The sequence below is a fragment of the Caloenas nicobarica genome, chromosome 5, assembly GCF_036013445.1.
Source record: "Caloenas nicobarica isolate bCalNic1 chromosome 5, bCalNic1.hap1, whole genome shotgun sequence".
Taxonomy (NCBI): Eukaryota; Metazoa; Chordata; class Aves; order Columbiformes; family Columbidae; genus Caloenas; species Caloenas nicobarica.
This window is the reverse complement of record NC_088249.1, coordinates 23,132,644-23,150,816: the sequence shown is the minus strand read 5'-3', so window position 1 is coordinate 23,150,816 and position 18,173 is coordinate 23,132,644. Positions and strand designations below refer to the sequence as shown.

At 45.3% G+C, this 18,173-nt stretch overlaps 2 protein-coding genes across 4 annotated transcripts in view; one reads left to right on the top strand and one right to left on the bottom strand.

Moving 5' to 3' along the window:
* Positions 1-2,729: 2,729 nt before the first annotated feature.
* On the bottom strand, positions 2,730-17,435 carry ALKBH1 (alkB homolog 1, histone H2A dioxygenase). Of its 3 annotated transcripts, none has more exons than XM_065635335.1 (7): positions 17,249-17,435; positions 15,164-15,280; positions 14,371-14,479; positions 9,696-9,858; positions 6,107-6,197; positions 4,766-4,959; positions 2,730-4,200 (listed from the first exon to the last, which is right to left on the bottom strand). In XM_065635335.1, the coding sequence occupies exons 1-7, from the start codon at positions 17,381-17,383 to the stop codon at positions 3,777-3,779; spliced, it is 1,233 nt and encodes a 410-aa protein (XP_065491407.1). In that variant the 5' UTR covers positions 17,384-17,435; the 3' UTR covers positions 2,730-3,776. The 3 variants fall into 3 exon arrangements, with proteins under 3 accessions (XP_065491407.1, XP_065491410.1, XP_065491409.1); XM_065635338.1 differs by lacking the exon at positions 15,164-15,280 and adding an exon at positions 15,483-16,817 and having other exon boundaries at positions 17,249-17,321; XM_065635337.1 differs by lacking the exon at positions 15,164-15,280.
* Positions 17,407-18,173, top strand: part of SLIRP (SRA stem-loop interacting RNA binding protein) — a 4,660-nt gene continuing 3,893 nt past the window's right edge. Inside the window, exons 1-2 of the mRNA XM_065635339.1 lie at positions 17,407-17,544; positions 17,716-17,774. Coding sequence (XP_065491411.1) covers positions 17,451-17,544; positions 17,716-17,774 — 153 coding nt within the window. The 5' untranslated portion in view covers positions 17,407-17,450. The remainder of the gene's footprint in view (positions 17,545-17,715; positions 17,775-18,173) is intronic.

The window sequence follows — 18,173 nt, the reverse complement described above, 5'->3', positions numbered from 1 at the left end:
TTGCAAGCCCTCTGTATCCTATTTCTTACGGCTCCTGAGCCTGTCTGCGCATGGGATGAAGATGGTGAGCTCTGCAGTGCTCTTCAAGAAGCCATTCCCTTGGTCTTGCCACAGCTATCCAGCTGAAAAGGCTTTCCTCACATCCACCCGTCCATCCATCCATCAGATAAGCTTGGAAGGTGGCCCTGGCAGTCCCCGTGCCATTCCTTCACAATGCAGCAAGTGATATGTGCTGCTACACTGTCATTTATGGTGAGGTTGTCTGCTTGGGAAGAAGTCTTGAATGGTTTTGTGCTGTTGACCCTATCTTTGCTTGCGCTTGATAGCTCTTTTCCTCCTTTGGCCTTCATCCTTGATATCTTCCTTGAGAGTCATGCCAGCCCTCTCAGGCTTTGTGTTGCTCCTAGCTGTTGTCTTCTGCTGTAGGCCCTCCGTGTTCCTAACCAGCTACTTAGTCTTGGTTTGCTTTCATCCCAGATGGACTTGATCTTTCCTGAACGCGAGGAATGAGAAATGTCTGTAGTTGTCCAGGCGAGTTCTCCCCAGGGCTTTGCACAAGGCTTGCCTTTCCTGTGGCAGTGCCTTGCCTGACACAGCAGAATGCATTTGCCTGTCTCACATTTGTGGCTCACAGTCACGCTGTGACCTACTTGTGCCTCCAGGAGCATTTTCCTACTCTGCTGTGTCCAAGCAGTGCCAGAAACCCATGGCGCTCCACCTGACGCTGTATTCCTTATTTCTAGCCTGTAGATCTTCATGCAGGGTTTCTTGATGTAGGGGATTTCTCTTGTGTCAGAGCTTCAGCTGGAAGGGAGTATGGGGGCTGTAGAACTGCACTGTGAGATAAGAGCTGCTTCTGCTTCATGGATGCTGAGGACCTGGGATGTGTCTAGTTTGGAGAGATGGAGGCTGAGAGGCGACCTCATTGCTCTCTGCAGCTTCCAAGGAGGAAAAATGGAGAGGGAGCTGCTGCTCTCTTCTTCCTGGTAGCCAATAGCAGGAGGTGTGGGGACGGCTCAAAGCCGCATCCATCAGGGGAGCTTAGGGCTTGACAAGAGGAAACTTTTCTTTCCCAAGAGGGTGGCCAAAGCCTGAACAGGGCTCCCGGAGAGGTGGTCGATGCCCCGTGCCTGTCAGTGTTGAAGAGGCATTTGGACAATGCCCTTAATACCATGTTTTAACTTTTGGTCAAGCCTGAAGTGGTCAGGCATTTGAACTAGATGATCATTGTAGGTCCCTTGCAGCTGAAGTCTTCTCTTCTCTCCTCCTGTTCCTACCTCCTCCTTTCGCTAGCAGTAGTACGTGCTGAGGAAATTTCGGACGTCGTTGCTTCCCATCCCTGCGCTAACAGAAGGCATTGAATACCCTTAAGCGTGTCCCATCTTCGGCACTGGCTCTGTCACCTTGTGGCAAGGAGGCACGTACGTTCTGATGCAGGTGAGAGCCCTGGGCCTCCCTGCAACATCTGGGCATCCCACTTCTTACAGCTACTGCCCCTGGCTCTGCAGGGCATGATGATGGTGAGCTCTGCAGTGCTCCTCAAGAAGGAATTCCTTTGGTCTTGCCACTGCTATCTGGTTGAAAAGGATTTCCATGTATCAGATGAGTTTGGAAAGTGGCCCTGCCAGGAGACTGTCTTGCAGTGGAGAAACTCCCGTAGCTTCATGCAAGGGCTTCCTCCCTCAGCCCCCGCCCTGTGATTCCGCCAGCTCCTCAAGTGCTTCCTCTGGGATGTGTTGGGGCTGCCCCCGGGCCAGCTCTGGCAGTGGACGCGGCCGGCTGCTCCTTTTTATCCTGCCCAGGCCATTGTGACCTCAGCGTTGCCGGGTGCTGGCATTGTGACGTGGGGGTGACAGAGCCCCCACGTGCAGCCCCGCCCGCCCCCCCTCCACCCAGCGCCCTTTGGAAAAAGCCTTTGGGGTGCTGGAGGGCCCCGAATCAGTTCCTGTACCTACAAGATAGGGGAGTAATCAACCTAATTGTGTCCCTTTTTTGCAAAAACACAGTGTGGATTTGTTGCCAGTCCAGCCTTCCTTCCAGTAGCGATACTGCCTATGACAATCTCCCGTTCAATTACATGAAGGTGCCTTCTGTCTGGCACTTGGGGCAATGACTCGCTGTGTTTTGACTTTCTCTTCCTTAGTGTGAGCATTTACTGCACAGGGACACAAACTTTCTCTTCCCCACCTTCAGCTGCCACCAAAGGAGCTCTACCGTTTTCTGAGATGTACTCAGTCAACTTTCCTTTCTGGTCATAGTGTAACCTCATTGCATTATAGTAGTCAGTCTCCCAAGGCTCAGCTGTAAATCCACCAGGCCTAGGATAGAGGAAGGACATGTTTCCATCATAGTATTAAGACCTTTACACTCACATCTGGAGCTCATTGCAGTATTGTATAAGGAATTAATTGCACACATACATACATTCACCTGCTATGAAATAAGCAGAGCAGACGCGCTTTACCCATGAGGAAGAGCTGCCACGTACCTATTAAATTTGACTTTGACACTGCAGGCAACATCTCTCTGAAACTGCCCTGAACTGCCCACAAGCAAAGCAGTCCTGCAGACATCTGCAGGTCTCCTCCACCAGCGCTGGCAGAGGCAGTAGATCCAAAAGAAGCCTGGAGGGAAGAGCACAAGGCATGCGGCAGCATTAACAATACATTTAAATAGCAGGGAGAAAAATAAAAGGAAAAAAAAAAGCCAGCTCAAAACTGATAGAGATCTTTAATTTAAAAAACCAAGTAAGTTTATTCATTGGGAAAGTGCAACAAAATACCCCAGGGATAGCACATTGTACTCCAACAATTAAAATTACATTAAAATGCAGATAGGAAGGTCTGAGTCTTCAAGAGAACGGGCACATAAGCTAGTGTTTTCTTTTGCTTCAATATATTTATCTTTGGGTGACAGAGATAGTCACTGATTAATTTCTTTTTTTAGGTACTTAATTCAGAACTCCATTGCTTCTACTTGAAAGTCATTCTGTCCCTTAAAGATGTTAGCTTGGGCCTGCAGGACCATAATCTGGAGGCACTTAAGAGGGGGCAATTTTGAAAGAATGGGAATGTGGGGCTCAGTCACATACTTACTGTTGGGAGAACACCCAACTGGGAGGTACTAGGTATTCTAAGTAGATATTGACCCCAGCCATTTCTCTCTAAAATCTGAGGTATGCAAAAAGGTCCAACTCCACTCTTAACATCAGTTTCTCCTGCAGCTGAGGAGGAGCAAGCAGGCAAAAGGAGAGCACAGGACTACAGCAAGCAGGTGTTGCTTCAGGGAGCTGCTAGTTTCTGATCACTGAACCAATTTTTGCTGTAGAGAGGATTCTCTTGGAAATGCCCAAGGTAGGTCTCACACCCAGAGCAACTCATTCTCATTCCTACTTAGGTACTTCGGCTGAGCTTTACAAGCCCAATAGGATTCTTTAACACCTAGCAATTATTTTTTTGCTTTTACTAGCACTTTCTGCCCAAGGATTTCAAAATACTTTAAGCTTGGTTCAGTGATGCTCATAAAATTCTCAGACATACAGGTATTTTAAAGGGAACTGAGTGCAGCAAACATCCAAGGCCAGTGCTGAACTCATCCCTTTCCTTCTGAATTCTTTTTCTCCCTCAGTCTATTTCTTACAGCAAGAAGGACTACACTTATTCTGCAAAAGTTTATTAACCCCTGTACAGACAAGTTCACTTCTAGTATGATGACATTAGTTCCCAATTCCATATAGAGGTTGCCTGTCCAGTCCATGTCAGCATGATCTCCTGATCTCAGCTGTCTGTATTGGGTTTATGTCTCTTGGTGCTGCCGTTCTCCTGGTGGTGACTGTTTTCAGAGGGTGCTCGGCCCTTTGTGTTTGTCTCAGATTCCTCTGGAAATTTCTGACCTTCAGCCAACACCTGCCGAATAGTCATATTAATGCGGGAAGACTGCAAGTACTTGGCACAGACCTGCCAATCCTCATCGGAGCTGTGCTCAACGACTGAGCCAACAGGGAGGTCTGAAGAAAGTGCTTGGTCCAGGCAGAAAGGCAAAGCTGTCCCTTCAGGGTTGGGGAGGACCCGCGGGACAGCATGGTACAGCAGACGGCTGAAGCCAGACATGACCATGATATCTCCACTGTGCAAGAACATTGCTGTTGGGGCCTCCTCCCGCTTCCGGCCCCCAAGCAAAAATATCGAGGACTGCCCAAAACTACAGATGGTATGAGGATGGAGAGAGAAGAGAAAACAAATTCAGGCAGAGAACAATTACATGTACTGTAATAAAATATTAGCAACTAAATTCCTTAAAAACCAAACACCACCCAAACAACAACAACACCCCCCTCCTCAAAAAAATAAACCAAACCAGATGGACTCCTAGGAACTACTTTACAATGAGGGTGTAGAAAACAGACTACAAGGCCTGGTTCAAGGTAGGCATAGTGTGAGCAGGTACCCTGCCAGGTTTGAAGCTCTGCTGATGGATTTAATCCTTGCCTGTTAGCACCCAGTTGCCACTTTGCTGCTTTAGACTAGAACTGTGCTCTGTGCAAAGAGCCCTTCCGCTCCAGGTACCATATCCATGCTATTCAAGTAGTCTTCAAAAAAAAAGTCTATGCCCTTGAGCTAGTTTCCCACTATTCAAATCTTCAGAGAGTGAAGATTATATACCCAATTAGCAAGCTACATCATACTGACTTCCTATAATCATAGGCAACCACAGGAAAAAATGCTACCAAGCCTTCCACAACACTCGAGTACTTTCCTTAACTCACCTGAATGACAAAAGGGGCCGAGAATGGTCTAGTTCAGACTCATCCACATGAATTCCCAGTGAAGAGTCAAAATGATAGTAATTCAAGATCCCTGCTTGGGCTTGGAAACCCTGGAATCCGCAGGCTGCAGCCACTTGTTCTGACAGGAATGCAAGGTCTGAGGGGAAAGGAGTGTGGTGATTTGCTGAATACTTCTAGAGGAAGGAGAACAAAATTAAAAACAAACCACACCCAAAATGAGCAGCAAATAAAATTGGAAACAAACACTGAATGAAAACTCAGAAGTCTGGCTGATAGTCATGGTGAAGGACATCATATTTGCCTGGAAAATGACTACAGCATAGGCAGAACCACAACAAGCTTACCTCTTATCATTTAATTCTGGGCCTATGCTGAGACTGCCAGAGATTCAATTAATCATGGCATAAATCATTTTAACTGGATGGCAAATTTGAAGTCAGTAAGGTTAGTACCAACATCGCGAGGATCTACTTGGTCACTACCTAAAGCTGCCAATGGAGAGACAGTTCTCCATCTCATCAACGGAGCTCCAAAACAAGCATCATTGTTCCTTCTCTGAAGAATAAGACAAACAGGAACTGATTGCAAACCTACGTTTTCCTCTCTCCTATGAGTGATTCTGAGATGAGTGGAAGGGAATAACTAAGTTTTTGTTATGGCCACCCAATAATACACTGACCTGGTAAATACAAGGCTGCAAGCAGATTTGGTTGAGTATCTGCAGTGTACTGATAGACTGCATATTCATTCTGCCATCCTTTCTTAGTCTCCATCTGACTCAGTCTTATGAAAAAGTTTATTTTGGTCTCTACAATATTCAAGGAGCCCCAAAATAGCTGTTAGTTGGCGAGACTGTGCTATACTGGTTCAGACTCTTAAGTTCAAAGTCACATCAACGGCAGGCTATTCCTGCTCCCTCTCACCCCTCCAAGGAGGGGTAGTTTCTCAGAAATAGCTGTCTTCAAGCATTCAAGGTCATTCTTACCCTAAGTATTCAACAATGCTTTTGTGATCATCCCTTTCAGCAGGATAAAAAAAACTCACGCTGAAATGGAGTCACAGGTCTAGAGCTGAGCATATGCTGTTTATGTCACCTTTCAAAGGAAAGAACGCAGCAATGGACTTTTGCTGTTAAATCCTCCACAGAAAACTAATACAGATTAAAAGGTTCTTACAAGCATGGTTTATTACAGCCTTTCCTCAAGACTGTCTGGTAGGATCATAAGCATTTTACTATATTTTATTCCATGATACCCTACTCTGCCTGCCACTCTGAGTGCTTACTGCCAAAAAAAATGGAGAAGAATTTAATTTCAATACCTTAGTATCCCAATTATAATGGTAACCAAGGGTCACCCAGCGCAGCTTCTCCAATAAGCTTCTCGGCTCCCGTTTACTGGAACTTTTCATTCTGCAAAGACAAAATGGAAAGAAATAGGATGTGTTAATTTCTGAGGGGCCTTCTGGTAGTGCAACATACAGTAATAAGATGCACTCAACCATACGACAGCATATTAAAACCATCAATGCTAAACTTGTATTTTCAGTGCCATCATTTTTTTTCCTCCAAAGACTTTGAAAATTCAGCTCGTGCAATTTGTGCAAGCTGTAGGACCTACTGCCAACTGCTGTCCATTTGAAAACTTGTATTTTCAACATGGTACCTAGTGGGTTATCAGATGGAGACAACACAGTAAACTGGTTCAGATTTAGAAGTCAGAATTCTGCACATACTATCTGAGCACCTGAAAGTGAAAGAACAGCATCTGTGAAGATCCAAAAGCTGCACACACAAGGAAAAGATATTCTAGGCACTTAATGGAAAAAAGGAAAATGCTTTGCCTCACAGTGAAGCATTTCAAGCTGCATCATACTGCAAAGGGCCTTTAGTTCTACTATGTGGTACTTTTACAAGAAATCCTTGGGACAGACTGACTCAATGTTCAGTAGGATAGCACTAACTATGACCATTTACATCTTGTAACGTCAGGAAGTCCAGATTGCAGGTGTCTCCTATCCAGACAGCTACGCAGGACAAAAACCTGTTCTTCTCAAGGGAAAACCCTAATGCAGAGGGACCCAGTGGTCTGAAACCACATATCTATTTCCCATTCTTACTAGAAGGTCATGATGGCAGGTAGAGGCCTCAGGGATGGGCTTTTACTATGGCCTACGGAAAACCCCTTACAAAATTACATCAAAGAATATTACTGTAGTAAGATAGAAACATACTAGTCACAAATATGAAAAGAAGGTATGTGGCTTCTAGTCCACTTATTCCAGCAATTTCAGCTTCTCTGATCAAGCCAAGTCATGTGTTACAGTAAATAAATAAAGAAAAGGGAAATGTACTCAGAATATCATGATAACCAGTAGCACCAGATGGTTGGCTCTCATTTATAGCCTCATTAGTTCAGTAAGACATGTTCTCTTTTACAAAACAGGATTCATATTTGTGCTGCCATGTTCAAGTCTCGGCCAAGCATCTGCATTTAATGGGCATTTCTACCTGGATACACAGCTTGCTTCTGCCCTTCACCTATACCATATTGATACCTCCTAAGCCAAAGCAGAAATAGGATTAAAAGACCAGTTTCTTTATCTGTAGTAATTTTTCATAGCTTATTGATTATTGAAAGTAAGCCATATTCCCAGTTTCCATCTTTGTCATAGGGTAATAGCAGCTGCAATTACCATAATGCAGCGACACAGTAACTGTCAAATGCATCCTGCCTGGAACCATTTAGGGAGCCTACAAGCAGGTGACACAGCATTTTGAAAAGGGAAAGCCCACATCTCCTTCCTCTACATCTTTCAATCAACAAACTTAATGTTCATAATTAAACATTTTTAGCACCTGCCTTTTGAAAGTGCACTTGTTTCACTACAGTGCTGGCGTGTTTGCACAACAGCAAGAACTCCAATATGGTCAGTATGTCCTTATTCCCAGAACTTAGTATTTTGCATGTGATTTCATATCTGATTGCTAAGGAGAGAAAAGTCCGCATGTTATGTATCTGGAAACGATGAGTTCCTAGAGCTGTAGCAGCAGGTGCTCCTAACAAAAAAGCACAGAGAAATTCTGATATAACTATGTTAGAAAGAGCAAGACTGAATAGCAGGGGTGCTTTGATCTGAAGCTCCTTTTTTCTTTGCTCGCTGGTAAATGATTTCATCTATAAAATTCCCCCAGCCATTTCCTTATACATAGGGATATATGTCTATATCTTGTAGGGATGCTGTACCCTCTTTTATGGTTTTAATTGTCCCCAGCACTAAAGAAAACACCCGAACCCCACTTTGTGAAGAGAGCATAGCATACATTTCTAGGAACTGTATGGACACTCCCTACCTCGTGATTCCTGCATCCTGAAAAGAGCAGATAAGCTGTGACCCAAGCACATTTATGCATCTTTCTGATGACTTTATAAAGCATTAAAGTTGTATCCAATTCTGGAAGCAAACCTCATTTTAGTTAAGTGCTCTGTTTCTCCCCTCCCTGAAAAGCTCTCACTCCAAGTAGTAGACAAGTTGGCCACTTCGATCTGCTGTCCCCTCAATAAAAGCACAAATACAGCAGTTTGCTCACTTGAAGACCCAGGCAAGTGCTTAATAAAACTGCCAGTATTTCTGCCAGCCGTTACTCTTCCAAACACTGTTTTTAACTGAACTGGATTCAGCTGCAAATTAACCTCTGTTCTGATCATTCTCTGTGTGTGCAGGAGGAGCTGCTGGGAAAGGCCTGTCGAGCTGGAACAGTATCCCATTTTTTTCAGCTGTAGGGCACAATGCACAATACTTTCAAGGAACAATTTTTCATCCTTGATGGAACACAAATGTGAAAGTCAGTATTTTAAACAAAAAAGGCACCTGCATTCTGCCACTAATTCTGACTGAGCCTGGAAAACCCAAGTGGGGACAGAACTTCTCTCCTAGGTGTAAATATTTAAAAGTCCAAATCTTGCTGTTGCCTTTTTCATATCTTGTAGATGTTAAGAGTCTCTTTGAAGAAAAATCCCGGCATGTCAATTTTACTAAGAGACTGAGGTGGAAGATGAGAGTTGTAAGGAACTCCAGTCACTCCATCACATGAAACAATTGTTACGAAAAATGAGCAGTAAAATCTACAAGGTAATGATAAATACTCAAACAACTAAAAAAATGTGTACTGTAAACAGCATCTATCTTGTATGTATTTTACAGGTGACTCTAATCAAAAAAGAAAAAGGTCTTTAAAACTTTGATATATTCTTCATTAACCTCCAAGTCACGTAGAGGAAATGCAGCTGAGTCAGCCACAGAACTCTGAACCTGTGGGAATCTTTGAGAGTAAACACAATTGCCCTTAAAACGGGTACATTTAATCACCATCTCAGATTGTAGGAAAATAAACACTGAGCCAAAGAAATACTTTGGAAAATAAAAATTCAGAAACTAGCTGACTTGAGATCAAAAAAGTACACATACAGCCTTTCAATTACAGTACACTAGGTCTGACAGCTGACTGGGAAGAAGAGCTGGCATGAGCAGGACGTTGGGAAAGGATCCTTGTTGCCTCAGGAAAACTGAGGCAAAGAGGGATCTCACAGTTCCACTTGTACCTGTGCTTAGCAAGCTTCTGAGAACCATGGTATTAGCCAAGGTCACTATTTTATATTTGACTGATGGCTTTGGAATAATTTGCTACTAGAAAATCCCATTTTGAGTGTGAAAGCAGAGAACTAACAAGGATACACGTCAAGCCATGCGAAAATCCATCTTTAACTTGGCATGTCTGGCACCATCTGTATACTGCCAGCAGATACACAATCTTTTTCAGCTTCCCTTCCCTGCTCATTTTCTTTGACCTTCTCATTGCTGACCACTTCTGGCTGTTACTTTTGACCACCAAAGGTTACTGGGGACTCACCTCAGCTGCTCCTTGCTCTGCCCCCACAGGTCAATGGTCTTCTCAGGAGCCATGTGCAGGTCCAGGTTGCAGACATTGGGTTTTTGGGGGTATAGCTTGAGACACTGTTTCACCCAGTGACGCTGGCAGCCCGGGAGGAAAGGGTTTGGTATGAAAATAAACCCTGACCACAGAGAAAAACGGACGGGGTGAGGAGGAAGTATGATTAGGCATTTCCCTTTTTTTTCTAAAACTAGAGCAAAAGACAGGGGTTGGAGGTACTAAAAAAACACCTTAAGCATATAACCACTGACTCCACACATAAGCTGATGAAATCTAGTAACAGCTCTGAATAGTTGAAATCTATTGTGTTTTTTTTCAGTACAAACAAATGGTGGCCATAAGGTAGAAGGCAGGGAGGGCAGCCAGTGCTGGTCTGAGTGAAAAATTACAATAAAGGACACTTCTGTGTAAGGCATATTGATTACAGGTAGGCAGAGGAGTAAGAACTTGGAAAGCCAGTTGCTGTGGAGTAAATTTGGTTTTGAAATGATTCTGCAAGATTTTTGTCTTAAACCCTGTGAAGTTAAAAGTAATTCTGGCCTAGTTTTTCTAGACTTCAAACTCACTTGGTTGTTGTGTCCGAGTTCACACTGTCTTCTTACTGCTACTTCAGCATCATGAACTGCAGAGAACAGTCCATGGGCTGAGCAATCACTAGTAACATAAACTGTCCTCTCCTTTGCTTCATGCTTATTTCCAGCTAAGTCTGGTTGTATCCATCTTTATATTTTCACATGGCAATACTCAAAGAGGATGAAAGTCAAATTACATCCCAAACTGCCAGTTGCTGACTGCAAATACTTTGCAGTTATTGTTAATTAACAAAAGAAAATAAACTTGTAGCTAGTCTGCACATTCATTTAGCCAGGCTTCTCAGGCAGAGTTCAAGCAGCAGTGCAGATAAGAGGGTTAGCAGAGACGTAATGGATTGATTTGGTCTATATCTTAACAGATAAGTGCCCTTGACATAAGATCTGCCACTACCAGAAGTGCTAACAGGATTCTTCACTGGAATTTTCCCCCAGCACCCCAGGGGTGTTTCCTTCCAGGCCAGGGTCAATGGTATTGATGAATAAGTGTCTGATGGGAAGATGCTATTAATCTGTATTGTACCTACTCTGAGAACCAAGGCACTCTCTCAAAGACTGTCAATTCAGTAAGACTCACCAACACAAAATTCACATATAAAGAGATATAAGGGTATAGGAGGAACAAAGGAAAAGGTGGTTTCAAGGTTTAGCCCTACTGTGTCTTTTTGAACTTGTCAGTCATATCAAGTTAAACAGACAAAAATAGATGAAAAAGGAAGAAGCAAGGCTAGGCGTCTCAGTAGGATACAAACTTGCCTTGTGGCCTTAGGAAAGTGATAATAAAAGCGGAGAAAAAGCTTCCTGCCACATATCTCACAGATCTCACAAGATTAAATTAACTAGTTAGAAAAAGAGCCTCCAGTTTATTAATAACACACTGTCATTCATTTCACTCCATCCCTGCACCTGCAGACTATGGCAGCTTTCTGATGGGTCTGCTTACAAGAAGTTTATTGGCCAGAAGCATTAAATTTACTTTCTGTTGGCCTCTGCATAGAACAGAATAATAATACTGCCCTTTCTGCCCACAGTTTTTGATGTGGTGTTCTCAAAACACTTTACTACATTAATGAAATTATGCTGTACTACGTATTATCTCCAGGTACTAATGAAAGAACTGAAGTCTGGAGGGCTAGTTACTCACAGAGCTGAGAACAAGAATCTACATTTTATGACTCTTGTATCAGAAGCTGAGAATGTACTCATGTCTCTCCAACTCTTCCGTTGCTTACTCCTAAGAAACCAGATTAGTCTGGATTTATAAAAGAGAGGACAACTAAATGGGTTACCGCTATGCTTCTGATATCAAGAAAGGCAGAAAACCCTGAATTTGTAAGAGCTGCAGAGTTTTACTATAAAATTCTACACTAATGTTCAAGCTTAATAGTTCCTGGGAGGGCTAACAGTGCTAGAAATCAGTGACTTGCCACACATGGAAGAGAGAAGAGGAGGAAATACTTTTCTGTTGCAATCTTTCTGAGCTGACTACAAAACACTACAGAGGCAAGCTTTGAAGGCAACACACTTGAACCTCCTGGCCTTGAAAGAGTTGGTCTGAGTGGAATGTGCAAAAGATGAATTCTTCAGGGGCCTTTATGCTAAAGGAATCTGCCCTGAGGAAGCAGATGCAATTCTCTTACTGCAGCAAAATCTTGCAGCACACTAGCTATTAATTCACACCTAGTGAAAGTGGTCTCCAGCCTCAGTCAAAGGAGAAGACACACAGATGTCTAGAAACAAGAACAACCCCTCACAAAACCAATTTGTGTCAGTTACAAAGTGGCAAAGACAGCAGCACCCACATCTCACACAACTCCAAACACCTCAACAGAAATTCACCCAGCTTCCTTAGTCTTATATTTCATTGCTCACTGTTGTGGGGACAAAACCAAATGACTTCCCCTCCATTTGCTCATAGACAAACTAAGGAAATTCTAACTTATTTTACATGGCTATTGAGGCAGTTGGTTAAATATCTTATAGTGCTTTAGGATGTCCAGATAAAAGTTTCTGGAAAAGGATAAAATATTATTCTTGTCCACAAATTACTTCATTCTAAACAGGACTAAGAATTTATTAATGTATTTGCATTTCATTTTAGTGAAAGGTTTTCTTTGTCAAAACAGAAGAAAAGACGCAGTTAAATGGAACACTTGTGATCTCCCCCTCCCCACGTAATTGCTAGGAAAGACGTTTAGACAGACATAAAATGACAAGTGAGACCAAGCAAGGGCAACTATAATATGACAGGTAAGTCGAACAAAAAATTTATAGAGGTAAGAAGAGGGGGAAGCCTTTCCCTGGAACTTATTAAATTCCTTGTGAATTAACCACGCTGGATGGCTAGTGTGGCTGCCCCAGTTTCAGAAATGGTAGGCTGGCTTCATGGCAACTCACACAGACAAAGACTGTAGTCACGATGACCAGAAGAAACACGAGAAAAAACAAAATCAAATGAACAAAAATCCCTGAAATAAGGGGGACCTGAGGAACAACAAACTCATGAGCCTTACCAAAGCCCCTGGTATGATTATAGAGCAAACTTTCATGACAGCCATTTCCAGGAACAAGGTGGCTGGGGGCAGCCAGTACAGATTTACTGAAGGCAAATTTTGTCCAACCAACATTACTGCCCACTACAGTGAGATGCCCAGACAAGGGGAGAGCAGGGAATGCTGTTTACCTTGAACTTAGCAACATTTTCCAATTTCCTCCAGCATCACTGGGGCCAAACTGGGCGCTTATGGAGTTTATGGGTAAACTAAAATAGATAGCAAAAGCTGGCAGGGCCACCAGGCTTGAAGAGTAGTGATTTGATGGTCCACTGGCTGTTATGAGTTGCATTCCTCACATTGATATGGGGACCAAGACTGACAACTGCACCTACATCAACAACCTGGACAATTGGACATTCATCCTCATTGCACTTACAGACAACATTAAATTGGGGCAGCAGTGGATATGCTGGAGGCCACATTGACAAGCTGAAGAAATGGGCCAACAAGAACCTCAGGAAGTTCTACAGTAATAATCCTGCACCTGGGGTGGAATGAGCCCATGCAACAGTACGGCCTGAGGACTGACTGACCAGGGAGCAGCTCTAAATCAAAGGATCGGGGTCCTGGAGGACAAACTGAGCAAGAGTCAGCAGTGCGCCCTTGTGGCGGTGAAGGCTGATTGCACATTGGCCCGTATTAGTAGCATCTACCTAAAGGCGCAATATAGAGCCAGATTCTTCTCAGAGGTGCACAGCAAGATGATGAGAGGCAACAGTCACAAACTACAGAAAGGCAAATGTTAATCAACATATAAGGTGAAAAAAATCACAACAAGAGTGGCCAAACACTGGAACGGGTGCCCAGAGAGGTTATGTGATCTCTGTCCGAGGTTATGTGATCTCTGTCCTTGGAGATTCCCAAAACTCACCCATACAAAGCTCTGAGTGACCTGATGTAACTTTCAACTTGACCTTGCTTTAAGCAGGGAGCTGGACTAGATCTCTGGAGGTCCCTTTCAACCCAGCCTCTTCCTGTGATTGTACCAGGTAGCCTGCAAACCTAAGATCCATTTCAGTTTTTGAAATAACCTGCCTAATGAAATTATCTGTATCTTGAATAGGACAAGAGGTTCTTATTCATTTATTGTACTTGCTGTTCTACACCAGCAAGGCGCTGCCACACTTTCGCCCTGAAATTACTGTATTTCAGCCACTTAGATAATTTCTGTGACACATGTTGATGAAAAACAGATGCCAGAGAAATACAAAATATTTATCAAAGGCAACAGCGATCCATTCTCATGAGGGATGGTCTGGCTGATCAGAGACCATGAAAGAATGGGCCCTTCTGTTCTGACCTTCATCTACTGCCGCATCCCACCCTTTAGGTGACTCGTTTGTCCTCCTGCACTTAAAATAACATTAAATTACACTAAGGCAAACCAAAATAGCTTTTTCAGGCAGGGCAAGGAAGATAAGATGAAAGACACCTGAATCCAAAGCAACAAGGACATATTTCATTTTTTTTGAAATCAGAAATACCTACCCGGATACCCATTGAGGCCATAGGCTTTCCACTGGCTAACTGGTCGTAATCCTGCTCTGGAGGCATCTTGATCACTGACTGAAGAAATACTGAGCTGTGATCTGAACACCTGGCAAAAGAAAACAGATTTGGTTAAAAAAAAATTAAAAAAAAAAATTACAAAACTCATCCAAACGTAGCACTGATGAGAAAGAATGCTACCATATTGCAAGGTAAGTTGCATGAAAGTGCCAACTGCACCACAGAACTATTGTCTAAGCAAATGTGACCAGAAGAAGGCACAGTGCTAAAAGAGCTGGTATGTACTCAACACAAGAACACAAAATGTCCTCCATTCATAAAAAAACCATCCTATTTATAGTAATGAGAAAAAATTCTGCACTATTTGTCTATTTCCACAGTACAGCCTGATCATTATAAAACACTCTGGTAATTATCAATCTCCATTAGAGAGCAATATTTAGTACCAATAGCACTTTATACCTTCAAAGCATGTTCCAAATATAAGTTATTGCTCATGATGCCACAGGGTAGATGACTATTCTCATCTGTAATTTAGAGAAGTAGTAGCACAGCGATGAAATGCCCAAAGTTGTCTGACGTGAAGGACTGCAGAAACCCTGTAAATTCTGAATACCACATTGCCATTCCTGTTTCCAACAGCAGAGTCAGCAGCTCAAGGCTTAGCAAGATATATTTTCTCAATGTACTCTCTTGGGTCCTAGAAACGCCTGTATTTAAGCTGCAATAAGCAAACGCTGAAAGAAATGAACTCATTCACTGTGTTCCCAACCTTTTCATCCCTTTGGACTGGAAACTGTCTTGGATAGGACAGGGTGGAAGCAGGTTGGTTTTGGTCTGGCTTGGTTCCCCTCTCCAGTTCTCCCTGTGGCTGTGCAAGAGTACAGGTCTGGAAAAGGAGAGAGCTGGCCATAGTGGAAATAAGCAAGCAAAGACGGGTAGGACTTACTTTATGTCAATTTAAAGTGTATATGAAATCAAGGTCTAAGTACGAACATGCAGGGTCTGCAGCAGTGAATGCGTAAATCATTCTCTCTGCAGGCTGACAGCTCTGGTTACCATGTTCTGAGCAACAGCTCAAAATTACATACATAGAATTTGTGAGAAAACTCTGAACTAGTCCTGGGCAGCAGCTTCTGCAACATGCTCAGCTTTACCAACTTCTCAGCTCTCTGCCAAAAGCAGCTCTGTGACCGTCAGGCTTGAAGAGCTTGGTTTGGAGTCCTGTCTGCAGAATGTCCCCAGGAAGGCTCTTCCTTTAAGACTCTGCCCCCTCTCTGCCTTCTTAGTCTGCTTCCACACCAGCTGCTTCCACACCAGCTGCTGCCAGGGCTTCTGGAGAACAGCAGCGGTTTCTGTGCTGAAGAATTACATCTGCTGAATCAGTTAAATACGCCTGGTAGCAGGGCAGCTGGGGTACGTCTCACTTGACTGAAGAGCTCAATCACTTGAAGCAGTTTTCTGAGAGAAACGGAACAATAGTATCTGGGCAAATCTGCCAGGCCTGTAGCTCTTCTTAAAGTGAAAAGCCATGTTTTATCCCTGGGGAAAGAGAAATAAAAGATGCTTTTGCTACTAAGCTATCAACTCATCTTTGAAGGTAACAGGCACAAGAAGAATGATATTGAGAGGGGACAGATGCTTGCGATGCTCTCAAGTACTTTGAATTTCCCAGAAGGTCTGTAACGCAGGAATCCTTTATTTGATAAAGGATTGTTGCAAGATCAGGAAAGGCTGAAATGTTAACAACTCCCTTGTTTAATGCCAACGCCTTGAAAAATTTCATATGGGTCAGGTTTTGTGTCCTGTTAACAATGTCAAAATTATAGTCTGAAAAGACAGAAAAATATATATTCTAATAGAACAGTCAAAAGAAAAGGCTAAGCATTTGAACTATGAAAAATTAGGCAAAGACTCATTTTAACTATATTCCTTACTCCCTTTTTTCATAGAGACTCATACAGAGAAAATCCCTGGTTAGCAATACTTCAGCAGATATCTGTTATCCTTTTGCGACGTGACAAAATGGAAGATGAGTTTAAAGGATCACTTCACCACTCAAACACGGTAAGCTGCTGACCACGGTGGATGCTACTTTCAGATGCGCTCCTGACTGTGTGCCCGAATCCATTGCAATGGTGGGACTTGTCCTGAAGGTTCAGCCAAATGTTTATTATATGGGAAGGCGTAAGAAAGGAGAAGAAACTTCACCAAGGAGAAAGACAGCAAGAACACACGCACGGCAGGGGGACAAGCTGGTACTGGCTCCCTCTCAGGCTCGGCCAAGTATTTCATGGCCAACACAAGGATCAGTAGGCCTAGGAAATAGTGTCAGCTCCAACAGTGACACTCGTCTTTTCTTTTTTTCTTCCATCCGCGCGCTCCTTTGCTTCCCTTGGGCAACGCGTGGTTTTGGAGATCCCTTCCTGCAGCACAGAGCTCTAATTAAACATTACAGAAGCAAATAAGCACAAGTAAAAAGGGGTAGGCCTGCAGGCAGGCAGCGCGTTGGCCGCGGGCGGCTGGGCCGGCCCTCGCCGGGTCCCGCTCCGCACCCCGGGCGCGGCGCACGCAGCGGCCCGGCCGAGCCCGCCAGCGCGGCCAGGGGCCCGGGCCTCCAGAGCCGCACAGCCCCGGGCTCCCCGGCTCCAGCCACGCAGCTGGTTTTTAAACGCTGTAACGACCCCCACGAGGCTCACGGCCGGGATGGTGCGTCTTCGAGCCAGTACGGGGAGAGGACTGGAGACTGGGCGCCGCGGAGCGGGGGAAGCAGCAGCTGCCGGGCAGAGGCTGCGGCGGCACCGCGCTCACACCCCGCAGCGCGCCGTGCGGCGACGGCAGGAGCAGCCGGCGTTACCTGGCTCCCCGGCACGGAAAAATCCACCACACCCCGCAAGTCCGACACGTCGCGCTGCCGGTACAAGCGGAACAGCCGGCGGAATGCGTCCTCCCCGCCCTCCCGGGTCAGCGCCGCTGCCGCGCCGGCCGCCATCTCGGGCAGGCGGCGGGGGGCGGGCGGCGCTGCGCTGCGCGCTGCCGCCCGGGGCCGCCCCTCCAACATGGCGGCCACCAGCGCGCTGCGGGCGGCGGCGCGTCGCTCCAGGAGCGCCTTCGACTTCTTCGTGGCTGAGGTTCCCTGGACCGTGTCGAGCAGTGAGTCCGTGCCCCTCCCCTCACCCCCACCGGCGCTGGGGGCTGCCCCGGCCCGGGCGGCGCGGGAGGGGGCGGCGGCGGCCCCGCCGCGTGTGCCGGTTCGGGCTGTGGGGCCGGGCCGGGGCGGTTGCGGGGGCGCTGGGCCCGTGTAACTGGTGTGTTTCCCCGCAGAGGAGCTGAAGGAGTACTTCTCCCAGTTCGGGGCAGTGCAGAGGTGCCAGCTGCCATTCGTGAGTACCCGCCCGCCCTGCAGGCCGCTCTTCGGGTGACGCGGTGAGGAGCCGCCGGGCCCGGCTGCGCTGGCCGCGCCGCTCCGCGCCGCCCGAGCCCTGCGCCCCCGCTCCCTCCGAGCTGTTTTCTAGAAGATTCTTGTACTCTACTCAGATTTTCGGTGTCCTCCACCTGTGGTTCCCTGTCCCAGCGGGTGCCGCCGCTTGTCTGTGAGCAGTAGGCCTCGCTGGAGCTTAGTGGTTCCTGTTGGCCTTGAAAGAGCTTTAGCAAGCGCGTCCCGCAGATCCTGTTGACACTGTTGTTCTTGACTGATTAACCTAGAAGTGCTTTGAGCTTCTCTGTCATGGTGTTAGCTTTCTTCTGACAAAGAATAAAGTGTTGATGTGCCTGGTCTCACT

What these genes read in the sequence shown, in the direction of transcription:
- ALKBH1 (XM_065635335.1), bottom strand. Translation starts at nt 17,383, where the DNA reads ATGGCGGCCGGCGCGGCAGCGGCGCTGACCCGGGAGGGCGGGGAGGAC. An exon ending in CAGAGCAAGGAGCAGCTGAG is followed by an intron (nt 6,198 to 9,695) that starts GTGAGTCCCCAG and finishes TTGTCTTTGCAG; the next exon opens with AATGAAAAGTTCCAGTAAAC. An exon ending in ATTATAATTGGGATACTAAG is followed by an intron (nt 4,960 to 6,106) that starts GTATTGAAATTA and finishes TCCTTCCTCTAG; the next exon opens with AAGTATTCAGCAAATCACCA.